This window comes from Microcaecilia unicolor, chromosome 3, assembly GCF_901765095.1.
Source record: "Microcaecilia unicolor chromosome 3, aMicUni1.1, whole genome shotgun sequence".
Taxonomy (NCBI): Eukaryota; Metazoa; Chordata; class Amphibia; order Gymnophiona; family Siphonopidae; genus Microcaecilia; species Microcaecilia unicolor.
The window spans coordinates 351,282,085-351,300,478 of record NC_044033.1 but is presented as its reverse complement, the minus strand read 5'-3'; the positions used below and the strand labels follow the sequence as shown (position 1 = coordinate 351,300,478).

The window sequence follows — 18,394 nt, the reverse complement described above, 5'->3', positions numbered from 1 at the left end:
TCTGAGGTATATTATTTGCCTAAGAAACCTATGGAAGGTCAGTAGGATTTAGGCTGTGATGGAACTCCTTTGGATGTGTCAGATATTTTGGAGACATAAGATACTGATGTTGCTACTCCAGCTACTTTAAAACCAGATAAGGACTGGTAATTGAGAATATTTTTTAAATAGCAGAGATAAGACTTTCCTGGGGTTTAAGGTACAAATGTTTTCAGATGTTTCATGGGAAACCCAGAAGAGATGTAGACAGTTGCTATTGATGAAACCAGAACTGGGCGGTAATTGTTAGGCAGTGGGTTATCAAGCGAATTCTTTTATGAGCAGAGAGAGTAGAATCCCTCTTATCTGTTTAGGGAATTCTCCTGATTCCAGTAAGTCTTCCATGATGGTCTTTAGGTGCATTTGTATTTTTGAAGGTGCTAGTTTCTGCCTTGCAAGGGTCTAGTGCACATGTTCCTTTTGAGAATTTGGCTAGAATGCATGAGAATTCCTGGGGGTTCTATGTCTTTGAAGGCACTTCAGGTGCGGTCTCCAGGGTAGCACTGTTCCATAGCAGGTTCAGTTCTCTTCTGTTGTTGTGAAGGTTTAGGTTGTAGTGGACAATTTGATCCAATGTGACCTTGGGACGTCCCTTCCAAATTCCTCAGCCTCAAAAAGTGCTGACCACGGATGCATCTCTCCTGGGGTGGGGGGCTCATGTAGATGGGCTCCACACTCAGGGAGCTTGGTCCCTCCAGTAATCAGGTCTTCAGATCAATCTCCTGGAGTTGCGAGCGATCTGGAACGCTCTAAAGGCTTTCAGGGATCGGCTGTCCAATCAAATTATTCAAATTCAGACAGACAACCAGGTTGCCATGTACTACGTCAACAAGCAGGGGGGCACCAGATCTTGCCCCCTGTGTCGGGAAGCTGTCCAGATGTGGCTCTGGGCTCACCGTCATGGATGATTCTCCAGGCCACATATCTGGCAGGCGTAAACAACAGTCTGGCCGACAGATTGAGCAGGATAATGCAACCTCGCGAGTGGTTGCTCAATTCGGGCGTAGTCCGCCAGATCTTCCGGGAGTGGGGCACCCCCTCAGTGGATCTGTTTGCCACTCAGCTCAATTACAAGGTTCCTCAGTTCTGTTCCAGACTTCAGGCCCACAACAGGCTAGCGTCAGATGCCTTTCTTCTTCATTGGGGTAAGGGCCTTCTGTATGCGTATCCTCCCATACCTCTGGTGGGGAAGACTTTACTGAAACTCAAGCAAGACCGCGTGACCATGATTCTGATTGCGCCCTTTTGGCCGCGTCAGATTTGGTTCCCTCTTTTTCTGGAGTTGTCCTCCGAAGAACCGTGGAGATTGGAGTGTTTTCCAACCCTCATCACTCAGAATGAAGGGGCGCTTCTGCATCCCAACCTCCAGTCTCCGGCTCTCACGGCCTGGATGTTGAGAGCATAGACTTCGCCTCCTTGGGTCTTTCTGAGGGTGTCTCCCGAGTCTTGCTTACTTCTAGGAAAGATTCCACGAAGAGGTGTTATTCTTTTAAATGGAAGAGGTTTGCCGTCTGGAAAAGTAATGGAAGCGATGCTGAAGGAAAGGATAGTGAATTTCCTGGAAGCCAATAAGTTGCAAGAACCGGTTTTACCAAAGGGAATTCATGCCAAACGAATCTCATTGAATTCTTTGATTGGGTGACCAGAGAATTGAATCAGGGACGAGCGATAGACGTAATCTACTTAGATTTCAGCAAAGCTTTTGACACGGTTCCCCACAGGAGGCTCTTAAATAAACTCAATGGGCTGAAGATAGGACCCGAAGTGGTGAACTGGATTAGGAACTGGTTGACGGACAGATGCCAGAAGGTGGTGGTGAATGGAATTCGCTCGGATGAGGGAAAGGTGAGTAGTGGAGTGCCTCAAGGATCGGTGCTGGGGCCGATTCTGTTCAATATATTTGTGAGTGACATTGCCGAAGGGTTAGAAGGTAAAGTTTGCCTATTTGCGGATGATACTAAGATCTGTAACAGAGTGGACACCCGGGAGGGAGTGGAAAACATGAAAAAGCATCTGAGGAAGCTAGAAGAATGGTCTAAGGTTTGGCAATTAAAATTCAATGCGAAGAAATGCAAAGTGATGCACTTAGGGAGTAGAAATCCACGGGAGACGTATGTGTTAGGCGGTGAGAGTCTGATAGGTACGGACGAGGAGAGGGAGTGGTTGTATCTGAGGATCTGAAAACGACAAAACAGTGTGACAAGGCGGTGGCCGTAGCGAGAAGGTTGCTAGGCTGTATAGAGAGAGGTGTGACCAGCAGAAAAAAGGGGGTGTTGATGCCCCTGTATAAGTCGTTGGTGAGGCCCCACCTGGACTATTGTGTTCAGTTTTGGAGGCCGTATCTTGCTAAGGATGTAAAAAGAATTGAAGCGGTGCAAAGAAAAGCTACGAGAATGGTATGGGATTTGCGTTACAAGACGTATGAGGAGAGACTTGCTGACCTGAACATGTATACCCTGGAGCAAAGGAGAAACAGGGGTGATATGATACAGACGTTCAAATATTTGAAAGGTATAAATCCGCAAACAAACCTTTTCCGGAGATGGGAAGGCGGTAGAACTAGAGGACACGAAATGAGATTGAAGGGGGGCAGACTCAAGAAAAATGTCAGGAAGTATTTTTAATGGAGAGAGTGGTGGATGCTTGGAATGCCCTCCCGCGGGAGGTGGTGGAGATGAAAACGGTAACGGAATTCAAACATGTGTGGGATAAACATAAAGGAATCCTGTGCAGAAGGAATGGATCCTCAGGAGCTTAGCCGAGATTGGGTGGCAGAGCCGGTGGTGGGAGGCGGGGCTGGTGGTTGGGAGGCGGGGCTAGTGCTGGGCAGACTTCTATGGTCTGTGCCCTGAAAAAGACAGATACAAATCAAGGTAAGGTATACACAAAAAGTAGCACATATGAGTTTATCTTGTTGGGCAGACTGGATGGACCGTGCAGGTCTTTTTCTGCCGTCATCTGCTATGTTACTATGAATTTTACTAGCTTATCCACCTTTTCCTTGAAGTGTGTGGCAAATTTGTCTGGGCTTAGATTATTTTTTCCCCTTTATGTGTGGCAGGTTTGAAAGGGTTTTTACAAGTCGGAAGAGTATGTGTGAGGAGTTGCTGTTTTCTTGAATCTTCTGTGAGTAGTACTTCCTGTTCTTAGTTCTGATCATTTCCTTGTATATCCTTATTTAGGATCTCCACAGGTCTTTGTCTCGATTAGCCTATGTTTTCAACCAGGTGCGTTCCAGTTGTCTGCATGATTTCTTTTGCAGGTGTAGTTCATTTGTGAACCGGGGTTGATGACTGTCCTGGAGTCTTCCTTTTCTATTAGCGGTGCTATTTTGTCTAGCATGGAGTTCCAGTTGGTAAGGAGGTCTGTTGGTGTAAGGTTTGTGTCATAGTGTAGTTTCAATATAATCTCTTCCCAGAAGTTTTGATGTAACCTCTTCCCAGAGTTTGTTTCCATCTATTTTACCTCAGGTTAGTATTTTTTTGCTGTTTCTGCCTGTTTGTTTACTGGGTTGAACTGGTAGCAGTGGTGTGCTGGTAAATTTTTAACAACAGGCTCTCTCCCCGGTCCACCTCGGCGCCCCCCCCCCCATCCACCTCTGCACCCCCCATCCATCTCTGCGCCACCCCGTCCACTTCTGCGCCCCCCCAAAATTGCATAGCTGGCTATAGCCGGGGGGGGGGGGGGGGCAAGGGATTACTCTCTCCAGGGAAAAAAAATTAAATGATCCCAGGTTCCAATCTAATTCATGTTTAATATGGGATAAAATGCCATAAATAAGTAAATAAATATACTTTTAACGTTCAGCACCTGATTCTCAAAGTGGACATATTCCAAACACTATAATGAAAATAAACATTTTTTTTCTACCTTTGTTGTCTGGTTACTTTGTTTCTCTGATCATGCTGGCCATCTGATTCTGCTGCTCTCTGTCTGTTCCCTTGACTCCGTTTCCAGGGCTTCCTTTCCATTTATTTCTTTCTTTTTCATTTCTGTTCCTCCGCAGACTTGACTATACAGTGGATCCAGCTTCTGCCTATTTTCTTCATCCATGTGCGGTTTCTCTTCTCACTTCCTTTTCCCTCATCTAATCTCCTTCCCTCCGTGTCCAGCATTTCTTCTCTCTCCCTTGTCCCTTCCCTCCCCTCCATCCATGTCCAGAATTTTTCTTGCCCTCCCCTCCATCCATGTCCTGAAACTCTCCTCTCTCCCCTGCCTCCCTCTATCCATCCATACCCAGCAATTGTCTTCTCTCCCCTGCCCCCCTACCCATCCATGCCCAGCAATTCTCTTCTCTCCCCTGCCTCCCTCTATCCATTCATGCCCAGCAATTGGCTTCTCTCCCCTGCCCTCCATGCCCAGCAATTGGCTTCTCTCCCCTGCCCCCCTCTACCCATCCCTGCCCAGCAATTGGCTTCTCTCCCCTGCCCCCCTCTACCCATCCCTGCCCAGCAATTCTCCTCCCTCCCCTGCCCTCCCCTCCCACTCCCAAACATGTGCAGCGATTTTCCTTCGCCCCCCACCGTCCCCTCCCGCTCCCATCCATCTTGTTTAGTACCTCTCTGTTGAAGCACCGCCTTATTTAAGCCCTGCTGCGTCTCCAGCCTTCCCTCCCTGCTTGCTTCGATGAGTTCGTTCGTGCCCTTAGTACCGCCTTCTGACGTCATCAACGGAGAGGTACTAAACAAGATGGATGGGAGCAGGAGGGGACGGTGGGGGGGCGAAGGAAAATCGCTGCACATGTTTGGGAGCGGGAGGGGAGGTAAGCATGGTGCCCTCCTGCCATGCTTACCTCTGTAATGGAGCCAGCTCGCCCCAAACAACAACCGGCTCGCAAGAGCTGTCAAAAATTAACAAGCGGCTCATTTATAGTGCCCAATTGTGTTATATATTTATTTATTTATTGCATTTGTATCCCACATTTTCCCACCTCTTTGCAGGCTCAATGTGGCTTACAATAGTCATGAATAGTGAACATATATTAGAAAATATACAATTAGTGTTGCAGAAGGATCTTGGGAACATGAAAAAGATAAAGCACGATAGTAGAGAACAAGCAGATATTTTGAGATAGTTCTGAATATATGTGGAGGAGTTATGTATATTCACATTGGTAGATCTTTGTGGTATGCCTTGTTGAAGAGATGGGTCTTCAATAGTTTGCGGAAGTTCATTAATTCGTAAGTCGTTTTTGTTACGTGGCAATGCGTTCCATATCTGTGTACTCAAGTAGGTGAAGTTTGACGTGTGTGTTAGTTTGTATTTCAGACCTTTGTAGTTAGGAAAGTGCAGATTAAGGAATGTGCGGGATGATCTTTTGGCATTCTTGGGTGGTAAATCTATCAGGTCTGACATGTAGGCTGGCGCATCTCCGTGAATGATCTTGTGAACTGGGAGCTTATTTTGAACGTGATGCGTTCTTTGAGTGGGAGCCAGTGTAGTTTTTCTCGTAAGGGTTTAGCACTTTCGTATTTTGTTTTACTGAATATGAGTCTAGCTGCAGTGTTCTGGGCTGTCTGAAGTTTTTTGATTATTTGCTCTTTACAGCCGGCATAGAGTGCATTGCAGTAGTCTAGATGACTAAGCACCATTGATTGTACCAGGTTTCAGAAGACAGTCCTTGGGAAGAAAGGTCTTACTCTTTTTAATTTCCACATGGAGTGGAACATATTCTTGGTTGTGTTTTTCGCGTGGTTTTCGAGTGTTAGATGTCGATCGATGGTAACTCCGAGAATCTTTAGGTTGTCCGAGATTGGAAGATTTAGATTTGGTGTGTTGATGGCGGTGAATTTGTTCTTGTTATGCTGAGAGGCATTGGGTTTTCTCTGCATTAAGTTTCAGCCGAAATGCATTTGTCCATGATATTACAGATTTTTGTTCCAAAATAAACCCACACCCCCAATATATCTCCTTTTCATACAAAATTGCAATGGTTACCCTTGTCAGAGGAGATTATTTTAGGCTGTTGACTTGGGTTCATCACAGCTTGTACCTGGAGTCGTCTCAGTATTTGACTGACTATCTGCATTGGTACAGACCGACACAAGCGCTTTGTTCAGAGGCTTCCTGTATTCTGGAAGTGTCAGAGTTTTAGTTTTTTTTAGCTTGAATAACAAGGAGGAGGATTTATTCTATGGCTGGACCTGTTGAATGGAACAAGTCACCATCCCCCCACAGGAAGCAGAAGAACTTTGCAGTGTTTAAAAAATTATTGAAGCAGCATTTGTTAGCACAGGCAGTTTAATAGGTTGCAGTAACTAAGATCTCTGGCTTGATTGAAAGTGGAAACTGATATGAGGTTGTGTCTCTTTGTTGATCTGTATGGTACCTATAGTTGGTTAGTATATGATTTTGTTTTTATATATTTTTATTATTATGTATGTTTGTACTTCGCCCTAGATAATAGCGGAATATAAATGAAATCTAGTATCATTAAATGTATCATTCTGCCATTTCCCAGTCATTAGACTTTTGTCTAATATTCATCTCTTCTAATTGAGCTGTTTTACTGGTGCTCTCCTAAGTATATCCAAGATGATTATGCATATAGCTCTGATAATGACTGTAAAATATTTGTCAATTATCAAGGGTTAATAAGTATTGAAATCATAGGAGCCAACTGTTTAAACAAATTACCCCTCCTGGAACATAATGAAGGAGTTTGTTCAATATCGGGGGTGCTCAGCACCCATGGCATCCACAGTTCTGGCTCCTAAGACTATCAGAGGTACTCTAGCACCCAGTGCACATTTAGAGGGGCATAATTGAACGAAAACGCCTAATCTTCATGGGCGTTTATCTCCAAGAACGGGTCCGTGAAGGGGTGGACCGAACCGTATTTTGGGAAAAAATAGACGTCCATGTTTTATTCAACAATGTGTGAGCTGGGCGTTTTTGTTTTTCAGCGATAATGGAAAATGAAAGCGCCCAGCTCAAAAACGAATATCCAAGGCATTTGTTCGTGGGAGGGGGCCAGGATTCGTAGTGCACTGGTCCCCCTCACATGCCAGGACATCAACCGGGCACCCTAGGGGGCACTTTTACAAAACCAAAAAAAAAGGTAAAAGAGCTCCCAGGTGCATAGCACCCTTCCCTTGTGTGTTGAGCCCCCCAAATCCCCCTCAAAACCCACTGCCCACAAGTCTACACCATTACTATAGCCCTAAGGGGTGAAGGGGGGCACCTACATGTGGGTACAGTGGGTTTGGGGGGGTTGGACGACTAATAAGCATTAAGCAGCACAATTGTAACAGGTAGGGGGGATGGGCCTGGGTCCACCTGCCTGAAGTCCACTGCACCCCATAACAACTCCTCCAGTGACCTGCATACTGCTGTCAGGGAGCTGGGTATGACATTTGAGGGTGAAAATAAAAAGTTGTGAAACTTCATTTTTTGTGGTGGGAGGGGGTTAGTGACCACTGGGGGAGTCAGGGGAGGTCATCCCCGATTCCCTCCAGTGGTCATCTGGTCATTTAGGGCACTTTTTGGGGCCTTATTCGTGAAAAAACAGGGTCCAGGAAAAGTGTCCTAAATTCTAGCTAAAAACGCATACTTTTTTCCCATTATCGGTGAAATGCGCCCATCTCTGTTTGGCAGATAACCACGCCCCAGTTCCGCCTTCGCCACACCTCTGACACGCCCCCATCAACTTTGTCCGCATCCGCGACGGAGTGCAGTTGAAAACGTCCAAAATTCGGCTTTCGATTATACCGCTTTATTCGTTTTTGTGAGATAAACGTCCATCTCCCGATTTAGGTCGGAACTTGGGCATTTTTCTCGTTCGATTATAAGCAGGTTAGAGAACTAGCACTTATGAATGCAATTTAGTAGTGAACCTGCACCATCTTATAAATAGAAAGGAGATTTAAAATCTGCTAATGGAGAATCCCAATTAGTTGAAATGCTACCTGTAAGCATGTAGCACAAAAATGTAGAGCTGTGAACCTACAGGAGATAAGTAAGCAATATTCACCAGACATTTATTGTGGTTCCTGGGCATCCATCAGCATTTTGACTTCCTATTAGGAGATATTAGTGAGATTCTGTGAACAATCTAACAGAAATCTTTTTTTAATTTTAAATGTTTTATTTTGTTTTCCAGTAAAAATATAACAATGCAGTGATACAGACAACTGAAACAAATTTTCAAGCTCCTATACAACAAATGCAAATTCGCCCACCCTCAACAACTCCCCCTCCCTTCCCCCTACTCCCAGCACCCCTGCTCTTCCCCCCAATAACTCTCCATAAGTACATAAGCACTGCCACGCTGGGAAAAGACCAAAGGTCCATCAAGCCCAGCACTCTGTCTCCGACAGCGGCTAATCCAGGCCCCAAGAACCTGGCAAAACCCCAAAATTTAATAATGATCAATGGACTTAATAATTGCTTCCACCATTTTTCCCGGCGCCGACGTCAGACTCACCGGTCTGTAATTTCCCAGATCTCCTCTGGAACCCTTTTTAAAAATCGGCATTACATTGGCCACCCTCCAATCTTCTGGTATCACACCTGATTTTAGGGATAAATTGCATATTACTACCAGTAGCTCCACAAGTTCATTTTTCAGCTCTATTAATACTCTGGGATGAATACCATCCGGTCCTGGTGATTTACTACTTTTCAGTTTGCAGAACTGCCCCATTACACCCTCCAAGTTTACAGAGAAATCATTTAGTCTTTCTGACTCGTCTGCTGCAAATACCTTTTCCAGCCCCGGTATCCCTCCCAAATCCTCCTTAGTGAAAACTGAAGCAAAGAATTCATTTAATTTCTCCGCTATGGCTTTGTCTTCCCTGATCGCCGCTTTAACACCACAGTCATCCAGTGGTCCTACCGATTCTTTAGCCAGCTTCCTGCTTTTAATATACCTAAAAAAAAATTTTGCTATGTGTTTTTACTCCTAACGCTAACTTTTTTTCAAAGTCCTTCTTAGCCCTCCTTATCTCCTTTTTGCATTTGGCTTGACATTCCTTATGTTTTATCTTATTGTCTGAAGTCGGTTCCCTTCTCCATTTTCTGAAGGATTGTTTTTTGGCTCTAATAGCTTCCTTTACCTTACTGTTTAGCCATGCCGGCTGACGTTAGGTCTTTTTTCCTCTTTTTGTAATATGCGGAATATATTTGCCCTGTACTTCTAGGATGGTGTTTTTGAACAGCATCCACGCCTGATTCAAGTTTTTTACCCTTTCAGCTGCTCCCTTCAGGCTTTTTTTCACCGTTCTCATTTTATTGTAGTCTCCTTTTCTAAAGTTATACGCTAGTGTATTTGATTTCCAGCATCTTCACAAAATCATTGATGCCTGAGATCGGTTAACTTCTCTAATTGAACACATAAATGCCAAACTTTCTTTCCAAACATGAATTGCCAGAGTATCCACGTGTTTCCAGAAATTAGCAATGGCCCCACGCACTGCCATTCGTCCCCCCCCCCCCCCTTGACAAGTCTCTCTTTAATGTGGCAGAAATCTAGTACCAGGGAGGCCAAAAGTGACAATGAAAACTTATTTGTCATCTTCTTTCATCAGTAGGTGGATGTGTGACTATTAAACCAAAGCAGTGTGGCATGAATCCAGCCACAAACAGTCACTATTGTTCTCCGAGGACAAGCAGGCTGCTTGTTCTCACGACTGGGTTGACGTCCACGGCAGCCCCCACCAACCGGAAGAAAACTTCGCGGGCGGTCCCGCACGCAGGGCACGCCCACCGCGCATGCGCGGCCGTCTTCCCACCCGTGCGCGACCGTTCCCGCTCAGTTTTTTCTATTCCGTGCTGGAGAGAGATGTGTTATCGTCTCTCTCTCTGTCAGCCCCGGAAACCGGATTGCGGCCTAGCCGCGGCTTTTTTCTCTTTGCGTACACGTTCGCGTATTTCTTTTCTATCGTTTAAAAAAAAAAGAAAAGTGTCCTCGTTGTTCTTAGCCGCGAGGGTGCTTCATTGCGGCCTTGTGGCTGCGCGGTCGTTTTCTTTTCGGGTGTGCTTTTCACCGCCACCATCGACGACTTTGACTTCGCCGACGTGATTTTTCTGTCGATGTCCTCGAAGGTCCCGAGCGGATTCAAAAAGTGTGGTCGGTGCGGCCGGCAGATCTCGCAAACCGATACCCACGCTTGGTGCCTCCAGTGCCTCGGCCCGAAGCATAATTCCAAGACGTGCACCTTGTGTCTCAGCTTAAGGAAACAGACACAGGTGGCGAGGCAAGTTCTTCGGGACCGTCTTTTCGGAACTTGCGCCGGCCCTTCGACGTCGACTTCGACGGCATCGGTGTCGACGGCCGGATCTTCGGTACCAGTACCAATGTCGACGAAATTGATGCCGACTCTGGCACCGACCCCAGGAGTACAGGTACCATTGGCCCGCCGGACTGCCAGTGACGGCGGGGGTGAGCGGCCGCGTGGGCAGTCGGCCCCGGCCACTCCCTCTACCCAGGGCCATCGGGACCGAACCCTGTCGGATCCGATTTCTCGAGGCCGGAGGGTTCTACCTCCTCTTAGTCTCTGCCGCCGAGCGCCGATGATGGGCATCGAAAGAAACCAAAGAAGCACCGTCATCGGTCGCCCACGGCGCACGGGACTGCCAGCTCCGGCACCTCGAGGGAGGACTCGACGCCCAGAAAGCGGCAGTGCCGAGAGGAGCGTTCCCCCTCGGTTGAAGAGGTGTCGCTGCGTCAGTCCGCAGGTACTTCGGTACCGTCTCCTGGACCCAAGCAGCTTCCGACACCCACACCGGCCCCCCTGCCTTTCCTGACAGCGGGCCTTGACGAGTGGCTCCGAGCCATCCTTCCGGGGATTCTGGAAGGGCTGATGCGCCAGGCTCTGCCGGTACCGGGGGTGCTTGCGCCTCCGGCGCCGTTGATAGAGGCGCCGGTGTGCTAGGAGTGGCCTAGTGGTTAGAGTGGTGGACTTTGGTCCTGGGGAACTGGGTTCAATTCCCACTGCAGGCACAGGCAGCTCCTTGTGACTCTGGGCAAGTCACTTAACCCTCCATTGCCCCAGGTACAAATAAGTACCTAAGCCGCATTGAGCCTGCCATGAGTGGGAAAGCGCGGGGTACAAATAAACTTTCCTCCTCTAGCCCGGTGCCGAGGCCTCCGACGCCGCTTGCGGCACCGATGTCGACCGCCACGCAGGTGGAGTCCCCGTCAATGGAGGGAGCTTCATCCCCGCCGGCGCGGGAGTCCACCGCTCAACGCCATCATCGAGGACGTGGTTCCTCGCAGTCGAGACGGGCCCGGTTGAGGTCTGAGCTGCAAGAGCTCATGTCCGACACCGAGGAAGAGGAGGCCTCGTGGGGGGAGGAGAAGGACCCCAGATATTTCTCCTCAGAGGAGTCTGTGGGCCTTTCCTCCGACCCCACTCCTTCACCGGAGAGGAAGCTCTCGCCCCCTGAGAGCCTCTCCTTTGCCTCCTTTGTCAGGGATATGTCTATTTGCATTCCCTTTCCCGTGGTTACTGTGGATGAGCCGAGGGCGGAGATGCTCGAAGTCCTCGACTATCCATCACCACCTAGAGAGTCTTCCACGGTGCCGTTGCACAATGTCCTCAAAGAGACACTGCTTCGGAACTGGCTGAAGCCATTATCTAACCCCACCATCCCCAAGAAAGCGGAGTCCCAATACAGGATCCACTCTGACCCAGAGTTGATGCGGCCTCAATTGCCTCATGACTCGGCGGTCGTGGACTCTGCTCTCAAGAGAGCACGGAGTTCGAGGAATACCGCCTTGGCGCCCCCGGGGCGGGAGTCTCGCACTCTGGACTCGTTTGGGAGGAAGGCCTACCAATCTTCCATGCTCGTGATCCGCATTCAGTCATACCAGCTCTACACGAGCATTCACATGCGGAACAATGTGAGGCAACTGGTGGACCTGGTCGACAAGCTCCCTCCGGAGCAGTCCAGGCCTTTTCAGGAGGTGGTCATCAGCTGAAGGCATGCAGAAAGTTCCTGTCCAGGGGTATATATGACACCTGTGATGTGGCATCTCGAGCTGCGGCCCAAGGTATAGTGATGCGCAGACTCTCATGGCTGCGTGCCTCTGACCTGGACAACCGCACCCAGCAGCGACTGGCGGATGTCCCTTGCCGGGGGGATAACATTTTCGGCGAGAAGGTCGAGCAGTTAGTGGACCAACTACACCAGCAGGAAACTGCTCTCGACAAGCATCCACCTCTGCAGGTGGACGTTTTTCCCGGGCCCGGCAGGCTGCACCCTACGCCTACAACAAGCGTAGGTACACCCAGCCGGCCCGAAGGCCTCCTCAGGCACAGGGACAATCCCAGCGCACTCGTTCCCGTCAACAGCGTGCGCCTAAGCAGCCCCCTGCGCCTCCACAGCAAAAGCAGGGGACGGGCTTTTGACTGGATCCATGGGAACATAGCCGCCATCAAAGTGCCCGTACCGGACGACCTGCCGGTCGGAGGGAGGTTGAAAGCTTTTCACCAAAGGTGGCCTCTTATAAGCTCCGACCAGTGGGTTCTCCAAATAGTGCGGTGCGGATACACCCTGAATTTGGTCTCCACTCCACCAAATTGCCCGCCGGGAGCCCAATCCTTCAGCTCCCATCACAAGCAGGTACTTGCAGAGGAACTCTCCGCCCTTCTCAGCGCCAATGCGGTCGAGCCCGTGCCACCCGGGCAGGAAGGGCAGGGATTCTATTCCAGGTACTTCCTTGTGGAAAAGAAAACAGGGGGGATGCACCCCATCCTAGACCTGAGAGGCCTGAACAAATATCTGGTCAAAGAGATGTTCAGGATGCTTTCCTTGGGCACCCTTCTACCAATGATTCAGAAAGACGATTGGCTATGTTCCCTGGATTTAAAGGACGCTTACACTCACATCCCGATACTGCCAGCTCACAGACAGTATCTCCGATTCCGTCTGGGGACACGGCACTTTCAGTATTGTGTGCTGCCCTTTGGGCTCGCCTCTGCACCACGGGTGTTCACGAAGTGTCTCGTGGTGGTTGCGGCGTATCTATGCAAGCTGGGAGTGCACATGTTCCCGTATCTCGACGATTGGCTGGTCAAGAGCACCTCAGAGGCAGGAGCTCTTCGGTCCATGCAGTGCACTATCCACCTTCTGGAGCTGCTGGGGTGTGTGATAAATTACCCGAAGTCCCATCTCCAGCCAGTCCAATCTCTGGAATTCATAGGAGCGCTGCTGAATTCTCAGACGGCTCAGGCCTTTCTTCCCGAAGCAAGGGCGCAGAACCTTCTATCCCTTGCCTCTCAGACCAGAGCGTCTCAGCAGGTCACAGCTCGGCAGATGTTGAGACTCCTGGGTCATATGGCCTCCACGGTTCATGTGACTCCCGTGGCTCGCCTTCACATGAGACCTGCTCAATGGACCCTAGCTTCCCAGTGGTGTCAAGCTACCGGGAATCTAGTAGATGTCATCCGCCTGTCCATCAGTTGCCGCAGTTCGCTGCACTGGTGGACCATTCGGACCAATTTGACCCTGGGACGTCCATTCCAAATTCCGCAGCCCTCGAAAGTGCTGACGACGGATGCATCTCGCCTGGGGTGGGGAGCTCATGTCAATGGGCTCCACACCCAGGGACTGTGGTCCCTCCAGGAACAAGATCTTCAGATCAACCTCCTGGAGCTCCGAGCGGTCTGGAACGCGCTGAAGGCCTTCAGAGATCGGCTGTCCTACCAAATCATCCAAATTCGGACAGACAATCAGGTTGCAATGTATTACATCAACAAGCAGGGGGGCACCGGATCTCGCCCCCTGTGTCAGGAAGCCGTCGGGATGTGGCGTTGGGCTTGCCAGTTCGGCATGCTTCTCCAAGCCACATACCTGGCAGGCGTAAACAACAGTCTGGCCGACAGACTGAGCAGAGTCATGCAACCGCATGAGTGGTCGCTCCATTCCAGAGTGGTACGCAAGATCTTCCGAGAGTGGGGCACTCCCTCGGTGGACCTTTTCGCCTCTCAGACCAACCACAAGCTGCCTCTTCTGTTCCATACTACAGGCACACGGCAGACTGGCGTTGGATGCCTTTCTCCTCCATTGGGGGACCGGCCTCCTGTATGCTTATCCTCCCATACCTTTGGTGGGGAAGACCTTACTGAAGCTCAAGCAAGACCACGGCACCATGATTCTGATAGCGTCTTTTTGGCCCCGTCAGATCTGGTTCCCTCTACTTCTGGAGTTGTCCTCCGAAGAACCGTGGAGATTGGAGTGTTTTCCGACTCTCATTTCGCAGAACGACGGAGCGCTTCTGCACCCCAACCTTCAGTCTCTGGCTCTCATGGCCTGGATGTTGAGGGCGTAGACTTTGCTTCGTTGGGTCTGTCTGAGGGTGTCTCCCGCGTCTTGCTTGCCTCTAGAAAGGATTCCACTAAAAAGAGTTACTTTTTCAAGTGGAGGAGGTTTGATGTTTGGTGTGAGAGCAAGGCCCTAGAACCTCGTTCTTGTCCTGCACAGAACCTGCTTGAATACCTTCTGCACTTATCAGAGTCTGGTCTCAAGACCAACTCAGTAAGGAATCACCTTAGTGCGATTAGTGCTTACCATCATCGTGTAGAGGGTAAAGCCATCTCTGGAGAGCCTTTAGTCGTTCGATTCATGAGAGGCTTGCTTTTGTCAAGGCCCCCTGTCAAGCCTCCTGCAGTGTCATGGGATCTCAACGTCGTCCTCACCCAGCTGATGAAACCTCCTTTTGAGCCACTGAATTCATGCCATCTGAAGTACTTGACCTGGAAGGTCATTTTCTTGGTGGCAGTTACTTCAGCTCGTAGAGTCAGTGAGCTTCAAGCCCTGGTAGCTCATGCTCCTTATACCAAATTTCATCATAACAGGGTAGTACTCCGCACTCACCCTAAGTTCCTGCCAAAGGTGGTGTCGGAGTTCCATCTTAACCAGTCAATTGTCTTGCCAACATTCTTTCCCAGACCACATACCCGCCCTGCTGAACGTCAGTTGCACACATTGGACTGCAAGCGAGCGTTGGCCTTCTATCTGGAGCGGACACAGCCCCACAGACAGTCCGCCCAATTGTTTGTTTCTTTCGACCCCAATAGGAAGGGGGTCGCTGTCGGGAAACGCACCATCTCCAATTGGCTAGCAGATTGCATTTCCTTCACTTACGCCCAGGCTGGGCTGGCTCTTGAGGGTCATGTCACGGCTCATACTGTTAGAGCCATGGCAGTGTCAGTGGCCCACTTGAAGTCAGCCACTATTGAAGAGATTTGCAAGGCTGCGACGTGGTCTTTGGTCCACACATTCACTTCACATTACTGCCTCCAGCAGGATACCCGACGCGACAGTTGGTTCGGGCAGTCGGTGCTGCAGAATCTGTTTGGGGTTTGAATCCAACTCCACCCTCCAGGACCCGATTTATTCTGTTCAGGCTGCAGTCTCAGTTAGTTGTTCTTCATAGGTCAATTTCTGTTATGCCCTCGCCGTTGCGAGGTTAAATTGACCTGGGTTCTTGTTTTGAGTGAGCCTGAGAGCTAGGAGAGAGTCGTGAGAACAAGCAGCCTGCTTGTCCTCGGAGAAAGCGAATGATACATACCTGTAGCAGGTGTTCTCCGAGGACAGCAGGCTGATTGTTCTCACCTCCCCTCCCTCCTCCCCTTTGGAGTTGCGTTTTACTCATTCCTTTGCTTGTCATTCAACTGAGCGGGAACGGTCGCGCACGGGCGGGAAGACGGCCGCGCATGCGTGGTGGGCGTGCCCTGCGTGCGGGACCACCCGCGAAGTTTTCTTCCGGTTGGTGGGGGCTGCCGTGGACGTCAACCCAGTCGTGAGAACAATCAGCCTGCTGTTCTCGGAGAACACCTGCTACAGGTATGTATCATTCGCTGATCATGTGGCTCCATAAGAGTTTTCAGTGGGGACTAAGTATCACCCTGGATAAATTAAATGTTCTGTTGGAACCTGTCAAATACTCTTTGAGGATATATTACATCATTCTTTACCCTGACCAGCAGTTTACATTGCAAAATGTATGCATTGACTAGACTGGAATGCCTCTATAACCTGATCTTCCCTTTGGCCCTTCATTCTTCCCATCCAAGGGTTCAAAATTGGCATTGTTGGGGAACAAATACGCAAAAACAAAATAATGCAAGCAAACAAGATCAGTGGCCTCCCAGTAAAAGCAAATATGGTGATAAATATAAACAATCCTTAGTTGTGGGGAAGCAAAGGTAGAACTAGAGATCAAATCGGATTTGTTGTAATAAAATAGGGAAATTTTTCCAACTAGATGGATCTTGCCATCATTTTGTATATTTCTATAATATATTTGTGTGTTTATTTCCAGGTGTGGAGGATGGACAAGAAAAGCATAAAGTTGACTAAATTGTGCATTCAACGAAGAAAGAATAATATTGTTAACTGAAGACATCTTGATACCCTGGAAACAATTTCCAGTATATGGACAGCATGCAAGGCTATACATTTATTTTTATAAAGGGGAATCTTAACTGTTCAGTTGTTTAGCTAAACAGTAACCTTATCCTGAGTGACTATCTCTCCAGCACTTTTTGTCACTAATAACAGTGATTTATCAAGGATTGGCACTAAATGGCATCTTTAGAATAGTCTTAATTTGTATTGTACTGCTTCATCACATCATTTGAAACTGAAAATCTACTGAATGTTTTTGCTATATTAAACATTTCCAATAGTACTAGTTAAATTGGCAAATTATCAGCGTCCTCCTGTTTAGGTATTTCTTTTTTTATTTCAATCCTTATGTTTCTGTTGGGTCAGTATTTAAACTCTACGGTTGGCATTTGTTTTAAATATCCACAAATCACAGATATTCAGTGCTATTTGGGTAGTGAGCAGCACTGAATATCAGTGCAGGGTGGAGAGTGTTGCCACTATCCAGATAACGGTGATATTGAAAGTGATCTCAGGGCCGTAGTCTGACAGTCCCCTGCCCTGGAACAGGAAGTTAACCAGGAGAGAAAGAGAGGAGATGCTGGATGGATTGGGCGGGGGGGGGGGGGGGGGGGGAAGAGAGAAAGAAGGGAGACACTTGATGGAACAGGATAGATTTAGTGAAATGGAATAAGAGGAATGGGACTAGGAACGCCAGGATGAGTGAAAGATTGACAGCTGTAGGTAGAGGCAATAAAAAGAAGGAAATTGAATACTGGATTTTAAGAATGAATCAAATCTGGACAGAGAGGCAAAAATATGAAAGGAAAAGGAGGACAGAGAAAAACGACAAGACAAGATGGAGGAAAACAGAAACCCGAACTTGGACCAGCAAAAATAGAAAAATAAAATAATCAGGCAACAAAGGTAGAAAAAGTAATTTTATTTTCTGTTTTGTGATTAAAATATGCCCGTCTCCAATCTCAAAATGGCTGCTGTTACCTCCAGCAGCAGTCTCATGAGATTGCCCCTGGAAGTCACACCAGCCATTTTGACTGCTCAGCTGGCATGGGCAGGAGCTACTTGCGGATCACTTCTGCCCCGACTAGCCATTAGACCACCAGGCCTGAGAGGGTGTTATATAGATGTGTCCAGGAGGGGAACTTCTGTTTGGTGGGGGGGGAGGGAGAGCAGGGAGTGGGAACTCCTCCAATTTGGGAGGGAGGAGGAGAGCCACTGAACATAGCACTTTCAGTTTCAGCCAAAACCAAAACAGGGCCAAATGCAAATTTCAGGCCAATTTGAGTGCAAAAATCGAAACTGAAATTCCGCCAGCCTCTACCATAGTTCTCTAATATTCAGCAATCCTGAACATCTAGGTTGGATCACTAAATGTGAATATCTTAAACATCTAACTGATATGTTTGAAGCTATACCTGTTAACTGTCTGGCCGAATATAATTAAGGTACTTTTATGTTTGGGGAAGATTTTCAAATCATGTGATGTTTCATTACTTACAAAGATTTGAATTATACAGACAGTGGATTTTTCTATTACACTGTATGGATGTGTAAACTGGACCATGAAAAAGGACAAAAAGAGCATTGAGGCATTTGAGTTATGGTGCTGGAGACAACTATTAAAATACCACGGACAGCCAAGAAATCGAACAGATGGGTCTTTGACCAAATAAAACCCCCATGACTGGACTGAAACTATCATATTTTGGCAATAGTATGCAACTGCCAGCATCCCTAGAAAAAGCAATTGTGCTAGGAAAGTTTAAAAAAAGAGGGCATGGAAGACCAGCAATAAAATGGATTGGCACAATCATGGCAGCAATGAATGCTTCGTTAAAAAACCTCCACACACAAACAGAAGACAGGATGTTCTGGAGAGTCAGTCTATATAGTCACCAGGAGTCGACTTGATGGGAATTCATTCATCAATTTTTATGTTATTGATTGTTTTAAACAGCTGAGAACTTTGGATTATTGGGTTATAAAGAATTATAAATAA

General features: G+C 48.1%; 1 protein-coding gene across 1 annotated transcript in view; it reads left to right on the top strand.

Annotated features, from left to right (window-relative positions):
- Positions 1-17,342, top strand: part of AIG1 (androgen induced 1) — a 241,340-nt gene extending 223,998 nt beyond the window's left edge. Inside the window, exon 6 of the mRNA XM_030198497.1 lies at positions 16,310-17,342. Coding sequence (XP_030054357.1) covers positions 16,310-16,347 — 38 coding nt within the window. The 3' untranslated portion in view covers positions 16,348-17,342. The remainder of the gene's footprint in view (positions 1-16,309) is intronic.
- The last annotated feature ends 1,052 nt before the right edge of the window (positions 17,343-18,394 follow it).